The sequence below is a fragment of the Phalacrocorax carbo genome, chromosome 1 (assembly GCF_963921805.1).
Source record: "Phalacrocorax carbo chromosome 1, bPhaCar2.1, whole genome shotgun sequence".
NCBI lineage: Eukaryota > Metazoa > Chordata > Aves > Suliformes > Phalacrocoracidae > Phalacrocorax > Phalacrocorax carbo.
Window position 1 is genome coordinate 203,307,724 of NC_087513.1, and position 20,296 is coordinate 203,328,019.

At 40.1% G+C, this 20,296-nt stretch overlaps 1 protein-coding gene across 1 annotated transcript in view; it reads left to right on the forward strand.

Annotated features, from left to right (window-relative positions):
* The window catches only part of TRPC6 (transient receptor potential cation channel subfamily C member 6), a 108,915-nt gene extending 98,004 nt beyond the window's left edge, over positions 1-10,911 (forward strand). Inside the window, exons 10-12 of the mRNA XM_064441315.1 lie at positions 4,859-4,942; positions 6,840-6,915; positions 8,710-10,911. Coding sequence (XP_064297385.1) covers positions 4,859-4,942; positions 6,840-6,915; positions 8,710-8,861 — 312 coding nt within the window. The 3' untranslated portion in view covers positions 8,862-10,911. The remainder of the gene's footprint in view (positions 1-4,858; positions 4,943-6,839; positions 6,916-8,709) is intronic.
* Positions 10,912-20,296: the final 9,385 nt, after the last annotated feature.

Genomic DNA, 20,296 nt, shown 5'->3' on the forward strand with positions numbered 1-20,296 from the left:
CTGACTTTATCTGAATCTATCAGACGCTGCCATCCTTCACTCTTCTGAGAAGTAACTAAAATGTTTTTGTGTCACATTTTGACCCACTGTTGGTGATTTTTTATTGCTGAGGCTATTTTATGGCATCTTCTTAAAGCATTCTCAAGCTTTTTGGGTTTTGACTTCAGACTCATCCTGTGCTGAGCAGGTTGGTGCTGCTGTGACTGGTGAGCTACTTGTGCAAGGAGCTGCTATAAATGCAATGAATTGTGCAAAGCTCAGAAAAGATTTGCCAAGACCAGACCCAAGACCTGGTGGCTGTGGCTGTGCTAGTAAAGTAAATGTGACAGGGAGCTTATGTGGGCCCTGAAGCCAATTCAGGAATGGCTTGCTGTCCAGTAGTTTTCCTCCCGAAGTAGGGTTGCTGCAAGCTATTGTCCCCAGACAATTCCAACTGCCACACTGTGCCTAGGGAGAGAGCCGGTTGCTCTGGTGCAAGTTCTACTTGGGAGGACACAAAAAGTCTACTGATAGAAGGCATTGCATTGCAGTACCCAGAAATGTTAACACACGCCTGAGTTTAATGATTCAGATCCAGCCTGTGGGTCTTTCTCCTGCAGAGTCTGCATCTTCTCAGTGCAAAAGCGGCAGCAGCACCAGGGTGAGTGTAAAGACAAGAATTAAGATGGGAATGGGGGAAATTCTTCTTCTAGAGCCAGCTCTGCCCTGATTCCCATTGGCAGAAAACAAAGCCAGATGCCAGCAGTGCTAAATGGCGAGTGATTTACATAGCTGTGTTCGAAGTATAGCATGCCAGAAATTAATTTCTTGAGACATATCTACATATAATAATAAAGGCTGTGAAGACGTTTTCTTTCAGGCTGTTGATTAAAACTTGCAGATTTCTTCTATTTCGGGCTAGAATTGGTGTTTTAAACATCCAGTGGACAAGAAACTCAAACCAAAAAAGGGGAGAAATAAATGAAGAAAAAGGAGAGTTTTAAAGAAACCTACCTTGAGTTTTATTCTAAATTGAAAAATTGCCTTGTGAATAAGAAAATTTATGGTTTAACAATCACAGAACTTGTTCTTCTTCCTGAGCTAAAACCCCACAGTGGCAGATCACCTGTTTAAGCCTTTTTCTTAAAGCATGGACCTTCAGAACAGAAAGAAGGAACAACTGATTTTTGAAACAGCTTTAAAGTCTCACTCAAACAATTAAAAATATGTTAACTTTTATTTTCCTAGTATAAAATAATGTTTCTGAAATTTTCACAAGTGACCTCTAGTTCTGGGAGTGCAAAATGAGTCATTTTCTGGGAACCCTCCCTTCTGGTCAACACACATAAAATTTACTGTCATTCCAAGTTGTCAGCTGCTTCTGAAAACTGGGATTTAAGAGGTAACAAAGTGCTACACAAAACAGCTACACTAATTACATTACTATTCTGATTGCATCGAATTTTAAGTAATACTAGAGAACAATGAAATGAGAAGCAGGTTTAAAGAAGAAGGTGTTTTCTGAGAGCAGTGGTCCATGTAGGCTGCATTTCTTCTTTCACACAACACTCCTGGAGGAGAGTTAACTTTTTTAGGGTTTATATCATTGTTTTATTTAAATGACATTTTTTCCCCTCCAGTTTCTCATGTGCAGACGTTCAATAGATATTAACTTAAAAATATTAATTCTAGTTCATTCATTAATGTGACAGGCTGAGTTTACTCTGGTATTAGTTTTTGGGAGAGAAAAAAGCCATAGGCATGAAGCTTAAAGGGAATTTAAAAGTTTTGTGTAAAAATGAAGTTATAATGAAAACTTGTCAATCTCTGCCACCAAGTGGTCACTCAGCAATATACAATAGATATTCTGTCCTGTTACTGTACACATAAGCAGTTTTAATGAAGTTACACACTTCTGATTTACTTCCAACTTTCAAGGTGCAGTCTGTACCTAAGTAAAAGTACATTATTCTGTTCAAAAAATGCAGAGCGCTGAAGGGTCGAATTTAAGGTAAAGATGTTACAGTGTGTTTGGTTTTACAGGCTTGCAGTGTCTCACTTAACTCACTCCACCACATATTACCAATTTTGCTATTTCAAGTGGAAATCGAGTTTTAATTAAGCATTGGATTAACTCTTAAGTGAACTACCATACCAAAAATTGGAAACTGGTAATCGGCATGACAGATTACATTGTATATTGTAATAAAATATGTATACATTACATAATAAAATGCATAATAAATATTAAAAATACATTATAAAATAAAAAGCATTTGTAGATTATATGTAAACTGATAAGTAAATGCATCATGAATAAGATCACAGGAAAAGTCAGAGGTCCAGAAGGGCTGCGACACCAGCCACACAGCTGGAGCCCAAGCTCACGCCCTAGCGCAGCTTTGGCCAGGGCGGCTTTTCTCTGCCACTGCAGAGGAAGAATACTCTTCCTCTCATTTTACCACATTATTTCCAAAAATTGTGCATTAGGAAACCAGCAGCTGAAGAAGCAAGAAGTGTGTTTTTCTTTTTTAATCTAGTAGTAAAAGTGAGGACCAAGAGAGTATTATTAGTTCTAAAATCCTGAAAGACATAGTGATTACACAGTCATGTAAACTCACTAGCCACTTTTTAAAATTATAAATCAGATATGTAGTTTAAGTTGAAGCATTTAGGTAAACTTATGTTTTCTAATATATATTCAAAATATTTAAGGTAACTTTATTTAAGCAAGAAAAAGTAACAATAACTTGCCCTTTTTATACATCTTTAATTCAATTTCCATCCAAATTCAGGTTAATATGTTAGAGATAAATATTAATTATTCATATGTCTATTTATATATCACTATATATCTTTTGTCATTATTTTTGCTTAGTCAAATAAATATAGTCTGAATAGATAATGTTTTTAAAAGTATGTGTGTATAGATACTGTGAATATTCCTAAAGAACAAGAAGAAATTAGAAATTTAGTGTAAAATTTATATTAATTGTGAATTAATATATTTTACCAATAAATGTAATCTTTTCTTCAGGAGAAAATATCAAAGTACAAACCTGATCTAGTGGAAGATGTCCCTGCCCATGGAAGGGGGCTGGACTACATGATCTTTAAAGGTCCCTTCCAACCCAAACCATTCTATGATTCTATGAAATGCTAAACAAAGTCTAAAAATATTTAAATTATTCCATATTTGAAAATTCATGAAGTTTTAGTTACTTTACTGTTAAAGTGAATATAAAGTTATTTGGAATTCTAGAAAACTAGATTAGTTTTAAGGAGCAAGATCTTCAGTAGCTGGGAGAATTGAGATTTTTAATTAATGTTCTCATTGTTAAACAACTCAATCTGATGCCTCCTTCAGCCTTTTTATATCTAGCCAATTCCTGTTTTTTTATTTTAGCCTTTATGTTAGTACATGTATGTTAGAATGAACCCCCACTAAAGCTCTCTGCTGAGATGTTTTAATCATTTTCTGATTGACATCTGGTGAATATTTATGACATATTCTATACTCCTACTTCCATTTATTATCAGAGTTCAAACATGGGAAGTTCCCATTATACCTCAAGAGATTATAATGATTTCAGTTGCAGGAGAACTGGCTACATGAAGGCTTTAGCCTTCATTAACATCGGGCATTGTGGTGTGGGCCCCCTTGGGGTGTGACATGCCTGTACAGCTGCATAAGCATCTAACCCTCCCCTGCTTTCCTCCCCACCAAACTATATCCCAGCATATCCCACATATTACCAGGCTTCAGAGGGCCCCAGTTTGCTTATCTGTAGGTACTCGATGTGTTAAAACACAGAGATAACCAACATAGAGAACCTCACTGAAAGTACAGCACAATCCCACAGGATCTTAGACACTGCAATGGTAGCCCCACGTTTTAAAACAGTAAAATTTTTTTTTGTATAATTTTGTATGTATAATTACAGAGAACTGACTTTTTAGTGGCAGTCCCACTTATTCCTCAGCCAGATCAATCATGATTTATATTTCACATTTTTTTTTTTATTTCTTGCACTAGTACTCATTGAACTGGCCACATTATCATTCTAAAGTAATATCATTTACTTCGTTTCGACAGTTGCTATTCACTCTTACTGCAGCCTAGTCATTCAGCTTGAGTCTCGGTTCACCATTTTGTGATGCTCTTCCTTCTCAAAGATGTAAATCAGTAACAAAGCACACAAATTGCATCCTTGATGTTTGATCGGGGAGTGATGTTCTTTTCTTTCATCACATGTAGCAAAGAAGATGCTATTCAAAAATGTCAGCTGATAATTCTGTGGTCCCTGGCATGAACTGTGTAACCAATTACATTCAGCCATTAGTGCAAGTGAGGGGAGAGGCAAACCCCTTGTGTGTTTTGTGGTAGTAGAGGTCACATTATTTATGGGCAAGTGCTGTGAAAGAAAGGAAGGTGGTAATGCTGCCACCTCTCCTTCTTCCTTGGCTTCTCCCACACCCTGCCCTGACTCTCCTTCATCCATTGCCTGCAAAGCTCTGCTGCACCAGTGCTGCCTTTGTCCTGATGTGGATCTCCCTGTTGTGCACCTTAGAGGCAAGGGAAAGCCCATGGGGAGGTGGCTGCTTTGCTCTGGTCCCTTGGGCAAGTTAGGAGCAGGTGAGAGGCAGAGAAAAGGGAGAAAATCTCCCAGTTCTCACTTTCCTACATCACAGTCTGAAAGGGTTTCTTTCAACTCTTGTGGTGAAATTCTGCACAGATACGAGGACTTCACCACAGTAATTTAATATCTGCCAAATTGAGCTTAACAGTTAATGTTCTGTCATGCGATATATGCATAAGGAAATTTAACCATATTGTTCTCCTATTTATTTTGTACTATAAATAATGTTTCCATTTCAGCTTGGTCAAAGGAAGCAATCAAGTATAAGAAGCTCAGATGAAATCCACTTAAACAGTATAAACAATCCTCCAAGGCAATACCAGGTAAAAACCAGTTTATTTTTAAACAAAGTCAAGAAGTAGTAGAACTGGCGGACTGACAGCATAAGGACGGTTCTGAATTTATGGTAAACAACATGAATCAAGAATAAATCCACAGACCTTGCATGTATCAGAAATACACGCAATGATTTAGATATTTGCAGTACAATCTGAGGGTATTTTTCTCTCCTCTTTGTTTCTTAAATGCTACCCTTATAGTGCAATATTTTAAAGCGCTTGAAAAATGTTTTTAATTTTAGGGGCAGATTGAGTCCTCAACTGTGCAGGGCGAATTAAGAAAAAAAAAAAGAAGCCTAAAATCTTCCCATTCCATCTGCTGAAGAAGCTCAGCTTACTGTGCAACACCTCTATATTCTACTACCTCAAGCACTGCAAATATCTCTCAGCCTTTATGCTGTCAATACAGCCTGTTTATTCTTTGCTTCCCAAACAACTGCAGTGAGCCTTTGTGCAGTTTGGTATAAAGACACGCAGCACAGTCCACATAAAGCTCAGCTATTCTGGTCCAGAGGCTGCTCCTTTCCTTCCTCTAATACTGCAAAGCAGGTGGAAAGGAAGAAGCAAGAGCTGCCTGGCAATAGAGTAAGACCATCTGAATGCAGAAAGGCATAGAAAACAAGTATACCTTTTTTAGCCATAAGACAGAAAAAAGTGTTTCCCCTTGGGCAGGCTAGCTCTGCTCTACTCTTACATTATGCAGTGTCTGCACAAGTCTATTCCAAAAACTCCCTGACTTTTTCCTAGCCAATTTCATTATGATGCAGTGATAGATAGTAAGATTACAAATTTTTTCCATAAATTTGAGGATGTGTGGCTTTGTATTTGAAACATTCTCGGATTATTAGAATAAGCAGTACAGCTGCTGACTTTGCAAGCATTACTGTAGTGATGATCTGGAACCACTCACTGGTCTGGGATGATTCACTTCACAACCACCTCTGATCAGGTCTATTACTATGGAGAAAAAAGACACATAAAACTGTATATTTTATATATTGTAGTAAAAAAAAAAAAAAAGGTATTGTGTGGTCATGGATTACATCATATGAAAATATTAAACCCAAAGATAGAAAGATAGATCCTCCAAGGTAATTAGATACCTTGTTCTTAATAAAGTAATTTGAACTAATTGGAGAATCAGGCGGAATCCATTTTTCCTGGAAAGGTAAAATTTACAGCTAAATTTGGTGGCCTATATTACCCTTATTATTAGCAGAGAGGGTAGTCATTCTAATGGTGGGACTTATTTGATCAATTTTAGTTGTCCAAGATGAACTGTGCTCTCAGGTTTGCTTTTTCTGTCCATAGAAGGAATTAAAAGGTGACTGCCACAGATATGTAATTAGAAAATAACTGTATTTGATTAGATGAGTCCCAGCTGAGATGCTTAAATGTCTCTCAGAACTGTGGGCCCCATTTTCTCTAAGCCTTACACTGGGAAAATATAACTTACCAAATATAATATGAAAATAGATTAAAATAAACTGACGGCAAAAGGGTTTAATATTTAGCACAGCTAATCGGGGTCTTTTCCATCTTCGGGTAGCAACAGAGGCTAGATAGTTTCACCTATATGAAGATCAAAGCTGCAACTGTATTAATCATTCTCATACACTCCAGTAGTAGGTTAAGATTCATGAATGATAACATTTGTAAGATGTGTTTAGTTTTCTAACTTTCATGTGCATACATGTGCAGAATCATAAAGCATAAAGTTTAAATATCTACTGTAGATGAAAGCAGAGATTTTTACATCATATTCCTTTAACCTGGCAGGTACTACACTGAAATGTCTGATTGCAAAGAGCTCATGTTTTGAAATGTCATAGCAATACTAGAAAGTCCAAATAAGAAAGCTCTTTTTCCTTCTTCTCTGCAGAAAATAATGAAGCGTCTCATTAAAAGATATGTACTGAAAGCTCAGATAGATAAGGAAAGTGATGAAGTCAATGAAGGTGAGTATGTTGATGAATTGTACGTTTATCTCTAATCACAGAATCAAAACAAACTCATTAAAGTGGTTACATGTGCCACTTGAAAAAAATGGTTCAAAAATACTTAATCCACTTGACATGTTTACAAGTGCAAGATGAAAAATAAACATGAAATTGAAGCTAAGGAAGAGATATGGCTTTCTGTCTCTGCTCTCCCATCAGAAACTATCACTGATCTGATGACTTCTCGTGAAAAGCATTGCTACTTCTAATAATGCCCATGCATTTCCCGTGGTGAGGCTGCATTTAATGCAGCAGCTGGTTTGGGGCACTCCCATATGAATTCTCCCTTGTGTGGATATATGTTCTTATTGGGGATTCATGCATGGGGATATACATGATTCAAACTTTTTTTTTGTTGCATGATTTATTACGTGGAAACAGCTAGTGAATGTACTTCATAGAAATGTTCTTATCTGTGTGCACCCCTCTGATCCTGGAGAAACACTTAGTGCAGCAGGAAAAGGAGAGAACTGCTCTCTTTTGGATAGTGAGAGGCCTAGTTCTGGCCAGAAGGACTCAGGCACCCCTGATCTGCATGATCTGCCCTAAACAACCTGGGGATGGTGGTCAACAGCTGGCTGAACATGAGTCAGCAGTGTGCCCAGGTGGCCAAGAAGGCCAACAGCATCCTGGCTTGTATCAGGAATAGTGTGGCCAGCAGGAGCAGGGAAGTGATCAGTGCCCCTGTACTCGGCACTGGTGAGGCCGCACCTCAAGTACTGTGTTCAGTTTTGGGCCCCTCCCTACAAGAGGGGCATCGAGGTGCTGGAGCTTGTGCAGAGAAGGGCAACGAAGCTGGTGAAGGGTCTGGAGAGCAAGTCTTCTGAGGAGAGGTTGAGGGAACTGGGGTTGTTTAGCCTGGAGAAGAGGAGGCTGAGGGGAGGCCTTATTGGTCTCTACAACTACCTGAAAGGAGGCTGTAGCGAGGTGGGTGTTGGTCTCTTCTCCCAAGTTAGTAACAATAGAATGAGAGGAAATGGCCCCAGGTTGCATCAGGGGAGGTTTAGATAGGATGTTAGGAAAAATTTCTGTACTGAGAGAGTGGTCAGGCATTGGAACAGGCTTCCCAGGGAGGTGGTGGAGTCACCATCCCTGGAGGTGTTCAAAAAATGTGTAGGCATGGCACTTCAGGGCATGGTTTAGGAGACATGGTAGTGTTGGGTTGATGGTTGGACTTGATGATCCTAGAGATCTTTTCCAACCTTAATGATTCTATGATTCTATGATAAATTGTGCCAGGGGAAGTTTAGATTGGATATTAGGAAAAACTGCTTCACTGAAAGGGTTATCAAGCACTGGCAGAGGCTGCCCAATGAAGTGGCTGAGTCACCACCCCTGAAGGTACTTAAAAGACATGTAGATGTGGTGCTTAAGGACATGGTTTAGTGGTGGATTTGCCAGTGCTAGGTTAATGGTTGGATTTGGTGATCTTAAAGGTCTTTCCCAACCTAAATGATGCTATGATTCCGTGATCTCTTCTGCAGCAGAACAGCAGGTTCCATCTAATGAATCATTTGAGTTTTGTGAACTGACGTGATATCTCACACTTTTGTGTTCAGATTTGTTTGATTCCTGAATTGCATCTTCATATTCCTATCCTTAAGCCATCATTCACCAATGGGCAGCAGATCATACGCCTTTTCTGCTTCAACAAAAAAATCCAGAGAAAATCCGTGATAACTGTGAGATATTCGGATATGCCGGTTTTTTCCTTTGTTTCTTAATAGTGTGATTTTCTAATGTCTCTTACAGGTGAACTGAAGGAAATTAAACAAGACATCTCAAGTCTCCGGTATGAACTCCTTGAGGAAAAATCTCAAAATTCTGAAGACCTGGCAGAACTTATAAGGAAACTTGGGGAAAAATTGTCAATTGACTCTAAGGAAGAAGAAAGCAAGAGATAACCTAAATGTTTAAGAAAAGCAACAGAATGTTAACAATTCACTTAAAGCCATATTTCTGTTTTTCTCAAGTCTAGCTCACATTTCTACAACAGATACAGAAATTAAATCATTCCAATTCTTTATTGAAATGGCACAGTGGCAAATCCTCTGGGTCTACAGTAGGGAGGAGGTAACACTTGAGTAAAGATACTTATTTATTCTTTACCTGCTGAAGAAGACTTACTTTGAGAGTTACTTTAATATTCTATTTACCTCTTTCAGAATTCCAGTGGAATCTTGATAAGCCCAGTCATGAAAGTTTAAAGGCATAAATCTAAACTTTTCCTACATTAACTGGTTACCTTTGCAAATTTCCTTTTGTAGACATTCTTACATATATTTTAGTGAAGCAAAAGAGGAAAATTCCAGGCTTTTACATATTTATATCAAAAACTATTTAATTTTTCAAGCATTCCAAGCTAGCAAAAAAACCCCAGGCGCTAATTTCTTAAAAATGTGGAGGATATTAATGTATTTGAACGTTTCCTTGAAGAGGTAGATACTAGAATACTCAGAGCACTGTGCTATACTTTTCCCTACTTACCCCGTCACCACTGGACTATCCTGAAAGATACCTAGGTTCCAGTGGGAGTTAGTGCATTAAGAAATAAATATTTTTCACTAAGTTTATTGAAAAGCTATTGCTGAAGCCTGAAGAAAACTTCTTTAATCCAAAATAATTAATCCTTGAAGTTCTAATCTGTTCCAGAATTCCCAGGGTCTCAAGCTTTTATGTCTTGAACTAAAACATGCAAACTGTAGGGTAGGGGTTTGAATGTAAAGCTGGTAATGTTTATTTAAGGTGGAAGACACTAAAATATTACGTGCAAACTGTCTTTTTGAATTCTGGGAACATCACACATTGGGGACCATGTTTCCCCACAGTTAAACTTGTTTAAATCACTGAATTTTGTTCAGTTCTATCCTTAGCAAACAAAAACATGTTGTTCCAAAAATTCTTGAAATTTCATCTTCTATGGATTTGCAACCCTTGTCCTTTTTTCCATTGGAGAAATCTCAGCTCTTGTCCTGTATTCCCTAGGGTTCCTTCAATGAAGAATCTTCACTCCATGTCATGAGCAGGAGCGTCCAACACTTCCACCCTGCCCACTGCAGTACTTCTTTTATGTCTCCTGTTAAACCAGAGAAGTGGTAGCCCAAGCTGTGTCTGGCTGATAGTTGTGTGACTGGCCAGATAATACATCCATGCAGGATAGTCAGCTGGTTTCTGTCTCTCTAGATAGATATAGGCTAAATTCCAGCTAATTTTCCCATCAGTTAATACAGTAATTTGGGTTTCTCTTTTCTGATAGTCACCAATTCTGGGACTGTTAGAAGCATATATTACATTGGGGATCTCTGCTCTCTTTAAGCTTGGTTGAAATTAGTGAAAGGGCTGTGAAAAATTGTGACAGGAATATCAAAATGTATAACACACCTGTAAAAGCCTTGTATGTTTAGGAAAAAAGGCTGAAAATGGCTTGTCAGTAATTGCTTTTAAATTAGCTTTGTGAAACTTATTTGTTGTGGAATGTATCAAAATGTTTGCACCTCTCCCTTTTAGGCTAGAGGTTATTTTTTAATGGGTTTAGATTAGTTTCTAGCTGAATTTACTGATAGTTCTTTTTTTTTAAAATTGCTGGTGAAACCACTGTGTATTTTCAGGGAAAAAAGAGAGTTTTAGGATGAGTTTTGAAATCACATGGAGGCAGGTGGAGGCGAGGGGCTGTGATCTGCCTGGAAAGCAGTGGAAGCTGCTGTGGAGGTCGGCCTGCCCCAAGGGTATTTGTCATGGTCTGGGGGAACTGCTCAGCCTTCTGCTTGGCCCATTAGTTTAGCCACACAGTTTAAGATCCAGGCACTTTTAAAGTGAAGATGTTTATTACAGAGGTAAAATGGACACTGTGAATTTGTTTAAGCCCAAATTTTGACTTACCTTAAAACTATAAGATCATAATGTATATATTGTATTTCATGAAGAAAATACATATGGATTTTTTAATTCAATGAAGATATTTTATATGTAGTTATTACTTATGGAACAATTTGTTACATATATTTGAAGAGGTCTATTGCAAAATGTAGTGTGACAAGCAATGTAGTATTTAAAATGAGCACAATACCAAATATATTATTCTGATAAAAAAATTAAATGTACCAGACTCAAAATACATTTGTGATGCATTGTATGAACATGGTAGTTCTTCACTGGGAACCTTCAGCTGCTCTTGCTTGGAAGACAGCAGCAAGGAAAATAGAGTAAAATACTTTTATTTCCTAGCAACACTAGTACAACAAAAAAGTCTCACAGAAGGATCAAAGGTCTTCTCATACTTAATTTACTCAAGGTCAAGTATTTTGTCTGCTGTGACTAACTGTGACTGATGCTATATGTTTCAAAACATCTGTAGTAGGTAACATAATTTGCATCCTACATAGTTCTCCTGGTTTCTAATAAGACAAGATTGACGTAGCTTTGATGAGGAATTGCCAGGGGTTTTTTTATGAATTATTAGGATAACAAGGTAGTCTTGCTACATACTTAATTGTTTCTTTAAATCTTGTTCATTTTTTGAGCTCACAGTTTGAGATTCACGGTTTCTGCAGCAGCAGCTTCCACATATAAACGAAACCTACTGTGAAAAAGTATTGCCTGTATAATTTTTTCCCTGGCTATTTCTTAAGCTTGAATTATGAGGCATGGTGAGAGGAATCTGTCATCTCTTAGACATTCTCTTTTCCATTCATGCAAATATATTTCACTAGAAGATACAGGATGGCTTATGAAACGCTGAGCAGAAGAAAACACAGTAAGAAAATCCCCAAATCAACAAAGGTTTGCCCAAGGGTTTCTCCCACTATTCTGGATGAAATCAGATCATTCCTAATTATTGGGAAGAGGCCTTATACATCGTAGAGGACTGCAGATATTAGAGAGTAATACTGCAATGCAAGCTTAAGGTACTCAAGATTTACAGTAACCGGTCGTAAGGTCTACAGGGTTTCACATATAGATGCAGATTTTCCAGGTTAAAATCTGCTGTATTTCACACTATTTTAGAGCACTGCCAGGCCAAGCTGATGCACGCTGCTGGTTTTAGAAGTGGGATCTACAGGTTCATCTGATTTTAGATGCCAGCCATGAAGACTTCTCTCATCTAGACTTTCTTTATATTCAGTGGATAGAAGAGGTCAAAGGGATGGTTTTGCTTCATCTTAAGGTAGACAAGTATCCCAGGTGAGTCTTATAGTAGCAGTGACTGTTTCTCCCCAGTTACTCTAAAGAAGCCAGTGGAGCTGTTAGCAGTGTTTACAGTGATGTGTGAGAAGTCCCAGCTTGGCAGAAATGAGCACTGCAGTACACTGCAGAGCCATGAACCATGGCAAATGCTCATCTGCTTGGAAGTGCTTGAACTGATGAGGGCACTCATTGAGAGGGGCAGGATCTAACCTGCCTCCAGAATAATCCAGCCTGTCCCCCAGGGATGATGGATGGGTATGGTTCTTCTGTCCTCTGCGGCAATATTGCATTTTTTGCCTTCTTCATTACTTTAACCGTGGGTAGGCATAAATGAAAATACCCGTTAACTGCATCTACCCTAGACATGAGAAAACCTGTAATGTACTGTAGACATGGCAACTACATTCTTGTTAATAAACCAGGAGCTTTATGAAAAAAGTTCATATCCGATGTTTTAGTACATTGTGTTGAGCATATATTCTCAATATTATGCCTTTAAAGTTTACAATATGAAGTTTGATCTTGGCAGTACTTCCACTATAGCAGCTGTATCATGTAATTTACTAAGAACATGTGCTCATGACTTCAGTGTCCCAAAATGGAGTTTAGTCCAATGAAATCTTGGATTTGCTGCTTAGGGATTTCCCTCAAGCTTGAAATTTGTAACTGAACATTATAATTAATACATTATAGAGCACATAATGTGCAACTGTACTCATTTGCAGAACAGTAGAAGTTGTCCTTATGTTGAAAATTGCTCATTTTTCATGTAAATATTTAATGCTTTTTTTAATTCATTAGAAAATGCCTGGTGTGAATAATATTTCGAAGCACTTATGTTCCTGCTAAAATTTTAATTTGGCCTGTGGAAAATAGAACTCATAAATCTAAAAGTTTGTGTTTGGAAAAATACTTGAACTTCAGGAGCTCATATCAAAGGAGAAGTTAGGTGAGGCTGAGGAGTGTACCTTAAACTCCACGCACTTAGAAGGCCAGGGAGTCCCATACAATACACTGCTCTTCCCTGGTGTATATGACCTTAAGGAGCTCAAACGATTTCATTTGTTCTGGTTTCCATTGTTGCAAAACCCAAGTCTCCTCTTCCTCTTTCTGTTCTTGTCACCATCTTTAATGTGACACCATCCTTAGCATGACAGTGCAGGAGGGATCACAAGGTGCAATCTTTCAGTGCTTTCTATCTCCAAGCAACTGTATTTTAGTAGCATCTGGGTTTGTTTTAACCTTTTTAATATTCTGTGATTCAGCTCCTTGATGTTTACTCTTTGCTTCTTTAATCGATGGACCTCCAATCAAAGGAATTGAAAAAGATCAGAGCGTATAGTATGCAAAGTACAGTTCAGCAGATAAATCATTATCAATATCAATAGCAATATTTTTATGCACTATTATGTATGAACACTTCTATATCACTTTGATGTTTCATTGTGTTTTATAAACTGCAAGGAGTGTATTCTGGTAGGTTTGCACACTCTGTTAAAAAGGGCATAAATAAAATGACAACCAGTCCAAAACCATTTTGACTGTAGGCAAAACCTGCTCACTCTCAGCTAGAGAATGGATTTCTACAAATAAATTTCTTTTCCTACGACCTTTGTCAAGCCAGTTCAACTCTCTGTTCCGCAGCTTCTTCACTTATGCCAGGGGAGAATGATACTACCTCATGTAAACATGCTCAAATATGTAGTTTGAGGAATTTATCATATAAAACTTCAGTTCTTTCTCAGAGGGAGCATTTCCTTGCTTCCAGAGAAGAATTTATTAACTATACCAGAACTCCAGTGGTGTAATCCGCTTCAGTAGAGAAAAAACACAGGATTTCATAAGTTTAATGTCTTCACAGCAAAAGGCATTGCTGTGGGATTGTTCTTGAGAACTGCAGTTCTAAAAATTCCAGTTAAGACACTCACTGAGCCTGTCCTGTCTGTAGCCCAATTTCTCAGTCCCCGTCTCCTCATGGTAAACTGAGGCTCTGCAGCTGGCTCATACTCACTTTTGAATGGTGAAAAATCACTGACAGAGTAAACTGATTAAAAAAACCACATCATGAACACTCTGGAGAATAGAAAATAAGGTACAGTCTCAGGTTGCTATCAAATCATGTTGGTAGTAAAAGATTCAAGACTGCTTCGGGTGGCTGTGTGAGAGCACGAATGATTTCTCCTGAGGTGGTGATTCTGTTTTTCAAAAGAAAATGTTTTTCCTGGAAATGGCCTCGTGCTCGAATGTGGTAGCACCATGTAAGAATACAGTGAGTTTCTTCCTTCTTGAGCAGACCTTGCACTTTGCTTTGCACTTTATTTGAGGAAACTGAACGGCCTGATACAGCCACATCCCTTCAGCAGACACTTCTTTCTGACCCTACAGGAGACCATTGACTGTAGTACCATCAAGAGTGTTAAATGTTAAAGCCAAGCCCGGGCTGGACCAAGAAAGATTTCTCAGAATCAGAGTGCAAGGAAATGAAGAGAAAATTACTCCCACAGAGCCTATGGTTCTTCTACTGTATGAAGTTTGTAACCACCCATGAATGTTCCGTGTGTCTGGAGGTTTTGTCTCTTTGTTCTAGATATCCACAACATAGATAACTCAGCAAGCTATCTAAAGCTCCTCTTCTAGTTTCTGAAAAGACATAGAAAAATTTAGATAGTTTTAAATGTCTAAAATATGCCAGCAAAACATACTTTCAAAATACCTCCTTCTCGCTGCTGCTCAGGTAAGTGCCACCCACTGTCACAAAACCCTAGCTGTGAATGTCTGTGTGAAAGCAAGCACAGACCTCCAGCACCTTTCTGCTTCAGGGCCTTCACTCAACAGACTGCTCTTGCCTGAATGCTGCTTCAGAGGTAAATCTGGGCTTAGAGCAGACACACCGCCTTGGCCCAATCTATTTGTAGCTGCATATCTTGAGAAAATGGGAATTCTGTATTGGGTCACCAATGAGGTTTGCATGCAAGTAGTGACCTAACAGGAAGTTACACATGAAAATACACAGAGTCTCTTCTGATAGTTTCACAGCTTCAAAGTACTTCTGTAAGGCTCAGGCACCTCTAATATTTGTGCCTCTTACAAATTAATCCCCATTACACTTGGCGTTGCACTATACAATCCATCAGCTGCAGCTGATCACAGAATCACAGAATGTCAGGGGTTGGAAGGGACTTTTGCAGATCATCTTGTCCAACCTCCCATTCTTGAGCAGGGACACCCAGAGCAGGGGGCACAGGACTGCATCCAGGTGAGTTTTGAATGTCTCCAGGGAAGGAGACTCCACAGGCTCCCTGGGCAGCCTGTGCCACTGCTCTGGCACCCTCACAGGAAAGAAGTTGTTTCTCATGTTTAGGTGGAACTTCCTGTGTTGCAACTTGTGCCCGTTGCCCCTTGTCCTGTCACTGGGCGCTAATGAAAAGAGCCTGGTCCCATCATCCTAAAACCCAGCCTGTAGATGTTTATAGGTATTGATGAAATCCTCCCTCAGTCTTCTCTTCTCCAGGCTGAACAAACCCAAGTCTCTCAGCCTTTCCTCAGAAGGGAGATGCTCCAGTCCCCTGATCATCTTCATACCTCTCCGCTGGACTCGCTCGAGCAGTTCCACATCCTACTTAAATGGGGGGCCCAAAACTGGACATAGTACTCCAAATGCGGTCTCACTAGGGCAGAGTAGATGGGGAGGATAACCTGTCTCGACCTGCGGGCCATACTCCTTTTAACGTAGCCCAGGATACCATTGGCCTTCTTGGCCACAAGGGCACAGTGCTGGCTCAGGGTCACCTTGCTGCCCACCAGCACTCCCAGGTCCTTCTCAACTGAGCCGCTTTCCAGTAGTTCAGCCCCCAGCCTGTACTGGTGCCTGGGGTTGTTCCTCCCCAGGGGCAGGACCTTATACTTGCTCTTGTTGAATGTCATGAGGTTCCCCTTGGCCCAGCTCTCCAGCCTGTCCAGGTCTCGCTGGATGGCAGCACAGCCTGCTGGTGTATCAGCCACTCCTCCCAGCTTGGTATCATCAGCAAACTTGCTGAGGTTACACTCTATCCCTTTGTCCAGGTCCTTTATGAATATATTACACAGGACTGGACCCAGCACAGACCCCTGGGGAACACCATGAGTGACAGGCCTCCATCCAGACTCTGCTCCATTGATCACGACCCTCTGACTTCTGTTGCTGAGCCAGTTTTCTATCCACCTCACTGTCCACTCATCCAACCTACACTTCCTTACCTTGCCTGTGAGGATGCTATGGGAGACAGTGTCGAATGCTTTACTGAAGTCAAGATAGACAACATCCACGGCTCTCCCTTCATTGACCCAGCCAGTCATGCCATCATAGAAAGGCTATCAGGTTGGTCAAGCATGATCTTCCCTCTTCCATTTGAGTTTCTCTAGAAGCTCTTTGACTCATCCATGCGGGTCTCCTGGCTCCTCTGCCTGACTCCCTCCTGGGGATGCACCGATCTTCAGCTCGGAGGAAGCAGTCCTTGAATACTGTCCATCTCTCTTGGACCCCCCTGCCTTCCAGAGCCCTAGCCCATGGGATTCATCCAAGCAGGTCTTTGAAGAGGCCAAAGCTGGCCCTCTTGAAGTCCAAGGTTGTAATCCAACTTTTTGCCCTGCTTCTACCACACACTATCCTGAACTCGACCATCTCATGGTCACTGCAGCCAAGGCTACCCCCAACTCTCACATCCTCAACCAGCCCTTCCTTGTTTGATAGGATAAGGTTGAGCAGCACATCTCACCTCGCTGGCTCCTCCACCACTTGCATCAAACACTTTTCCTCAGTGCTCTGCAGGAATGTCCTGGATCATGCATGCCTTGCTCAACGTGCTGCTTTTCCAGCAAATATCAGGGTGGTTGAAGTCCCCCATGAGGACCAGGGCCTGCGATTGTGAAGCTACTTCCAGCTGTCTGTAGAAGGCTTCATCAGCTTCCTCTTCTTGATCAGCTGGCCTGCAGCAAACGCCCACAACAGTGTCGCCCATATTTGGCTGTCCCTTAATTTTTACCCACAACCTCTCAACCTCTTCTCCTTCCACCCCAAGGCAGAGCTTGATGCATTCCAGTTGCTCCCTCACATAAAGAGCAACTCCCCCACCTCGCCTTGCTGGTTTGTCTTTCCTGAGAAGCCTGTAGCCATCCATGTCCACATTCCAGTCCTGTGAGCCACCCGATCATGTCTCTGCAATTGCAGTCAGATCATGGCCCCGTGACTGCACACAGACCTCTGGTTCCTCCTGTTTATTCCCCGTGCTCCGTGCGTTGGTGTACAGGCATTTCAGAAAGGTGCTTGAGGACACAGGTGATCTAGCAGCCAATCACTCAACCTCAAATTATTCAATCTTTGCATTAAGCAAGTACCAAGATGTTTTTATTTCATGCAGGTAAATTTTCTACTCACCAGCCAAAACTTAATCTGAAGGAGATTTTGTTGGGGATAGGATGTCTGTTGATGATCCCAGTGAGGTATCACCACCTCCCTGCCCCAACAGCATCTCATAGGATGATGGCATGTCATGGTCTTCATTAATTTCCCCAGGATCTTGATAAGAGAGAATGGAGTTTTTAAGAATTTAGAAGAATTAGAATTATTTTTTTTTAAAATGCTCTTGTTGTAAGGCTTGCTTGAAATTAATTCAAATATGTGGGGTTTTCTTTGTTTATTTTATACAGAGATCAGTTCCAGAGCCACAGGACTACATGAGTGTACTGCAGTAGCTCTGGAAAAAATAATCCCAGCTCTTCCCTTACTTTATCAAACAGAAGACTTGAAAATTTTTGAAGCAGTCTTGGTTACTGCAGTGTTGACATATACATGACTCTCCAGCAAACTCTTTCTGCTAAACTTATCCTAATCCTTCTTTTGAAAAGTAAATTTTTAAGATTACCCATTTATTTTTAGGTTTATTGGTTTACATACTTGGGTTATGCAGGAATTCAATTCCAATTGAAATAAATGTATTTCAAGTAATCATTTTCAATGTCTATAAATTTTACAGTCTTGTTGTAGCATAGTCAGGAGCTGCTGACTATGGTTTGTCATACTAAGCTTCTTCCATGCACAATTAATAACATCAGTTCATGCAATGGTAGGTAAAGCCCTCTGACCCGCAGACCACAGGATGCACGCCAAAAGACAGATGGTGGTAGATACCCATCTCATTTAACTGGCTATAGCAAAGACAGCCTGGACTTTCTGGCAGGTAAATGATGTTTGGATTCACAGGGCACATTGTAGCAGTGCTTCTACTTCAGACTTTGCAGGCCCAAGTCAAATTGTTCCATCCCAGTGACTTCAATGGCAATACGCAAAGAGTGAATTTGCCTTCCTGTGTACCCAGACAATTTAAATTAACTTTATAATTGGACTGAAAATTCTCTATATGCATGCAACAACCTGGAGAAACTAATCTTCAAATGGAATCTCAGGTGTTTCTCAGTTCAGGTGACTCGGTCGGTAAGAGGGAACTAGAGGGAACTATTACAATGGGGGCCAAGTTACGATGAAGTCCATGCAGGGCTGTGGGCAGGCTCCCAGAGCCCAGCAAGAACCATCCTGGAATCTCCAATAACATAGTTCAGTAACAATTGTAAATTTCTAGTCCTAAAAATTGCAAAGGAAAACCTACGGATAGTTCCAATATAACCAAAGAAGTACTGACTGTCTGAGTGAAAGACACCTTCTAGCAACTTCTGAGGTGTATGGTCCAACCAGACATCTCAGGAGAGTTAGAGCATAGTTCCTTCTTTGCCAAAAACCATATGGTAGTGGGTGTCCACATGTGGACAACAGGCAAAGAAACCACCATCAGCTTGGCTGAGCCACAGCAACACTTGTAGTGCTCTCCAAAATAAATATAATTACTGTCTGGCTCAACAAGAGGGTTTGATGTAGCCTAGAAGCATATCATATTTTCTCCAGTGTATAAGAATTACATTCCCTCCTGCACTAACACTGTCTACGTAAGTCCCGCTAAACCCTATCTTCTGCTAAGTCCTTCCCTGCAAACGTCTCAACTGGGTATGTAAATACATGAAGCATCATTCTCTTTCCAATAAAACAAGTATTTTCACAATTTTATTTCCCAACTGTATTTCCATGTTCCTTTGTCTACTCTTTTCCTAAATAACAAAGAGCTTGAAAACAATAATTTCCCACAACAGAGCCTTGGCCCTGCTGACATAAACTCATTATACCATGGCCAGAGGTTTGAATTAACAAGTGCAGTTAGGAAATAGATGCATTGATTCTGTAACAATTATAATATAACCTACTTATCTTTGTGCAGTACACTTATCAAGGTCATGGCTAATTGCATTAAGTACATCAACTTTCCAGAAGTCTTGCTATAAAAAGGGGCAAAAAACCCCAGCAAAAGAACTTGTCTGAGCAAACTCAATTCTGGGAAATAGAACCACTGTCCTTATTCTTATTTCTTCTTGTTTAAAGCATAAAAGGGTTTGAGTATTACAAACAGGCCCTTAAAAGCACAGATTCTATTGGGAGGAGTTACCCTGAGCGCTACCAGTGGCTGTAAGAAACTGTGTTATAGATAAATCCCCTTCAGCAGGTTGCACCCCTATAAAAATCAGACTTTATAGCCTGGTTCATATGTGCTTTCAAGCTGTAGCAGCAGTGAATGCGATGGATCACCTGCCTGGGCATCAGTGTAAATAAAGCACAGCCCCTGATGATCTGGTGGATTTCTATTTCTACATTCATGAGCCCTATTTTCCTGGGAGTATGCATGTAACCTGCCTGCCAAGCATGAACACAAGTCTTAATCCAGGGTAAAGCCTGCTTCTTATTCAGATTATTTGGATGAAGGTGTTAAGGGAAAGCCAGCATGCAGGCTGAGCTCACATGTACCTTCAAAATAGGTTCAAGAGTACGTCTAGCTAAAGTACGTATGGACCTGGCATAGGGCTGTGATTGTGATATTTACCTGGCCTGAGGTCACTGTTGTAATGCCCACAATAGCCACAAAGATATCACGTGACTCCATATGTCTCACCCAGGACAATAAATTGTCTTAAAATCCTATAAATCAGGTACAATAAGGCTTTATCAGTTATTCAGGTGCAAGAATTACAGCACCTGCAGCAATGATGCACAGAGTGTATCAGTGCCCGTGCTTCAGGT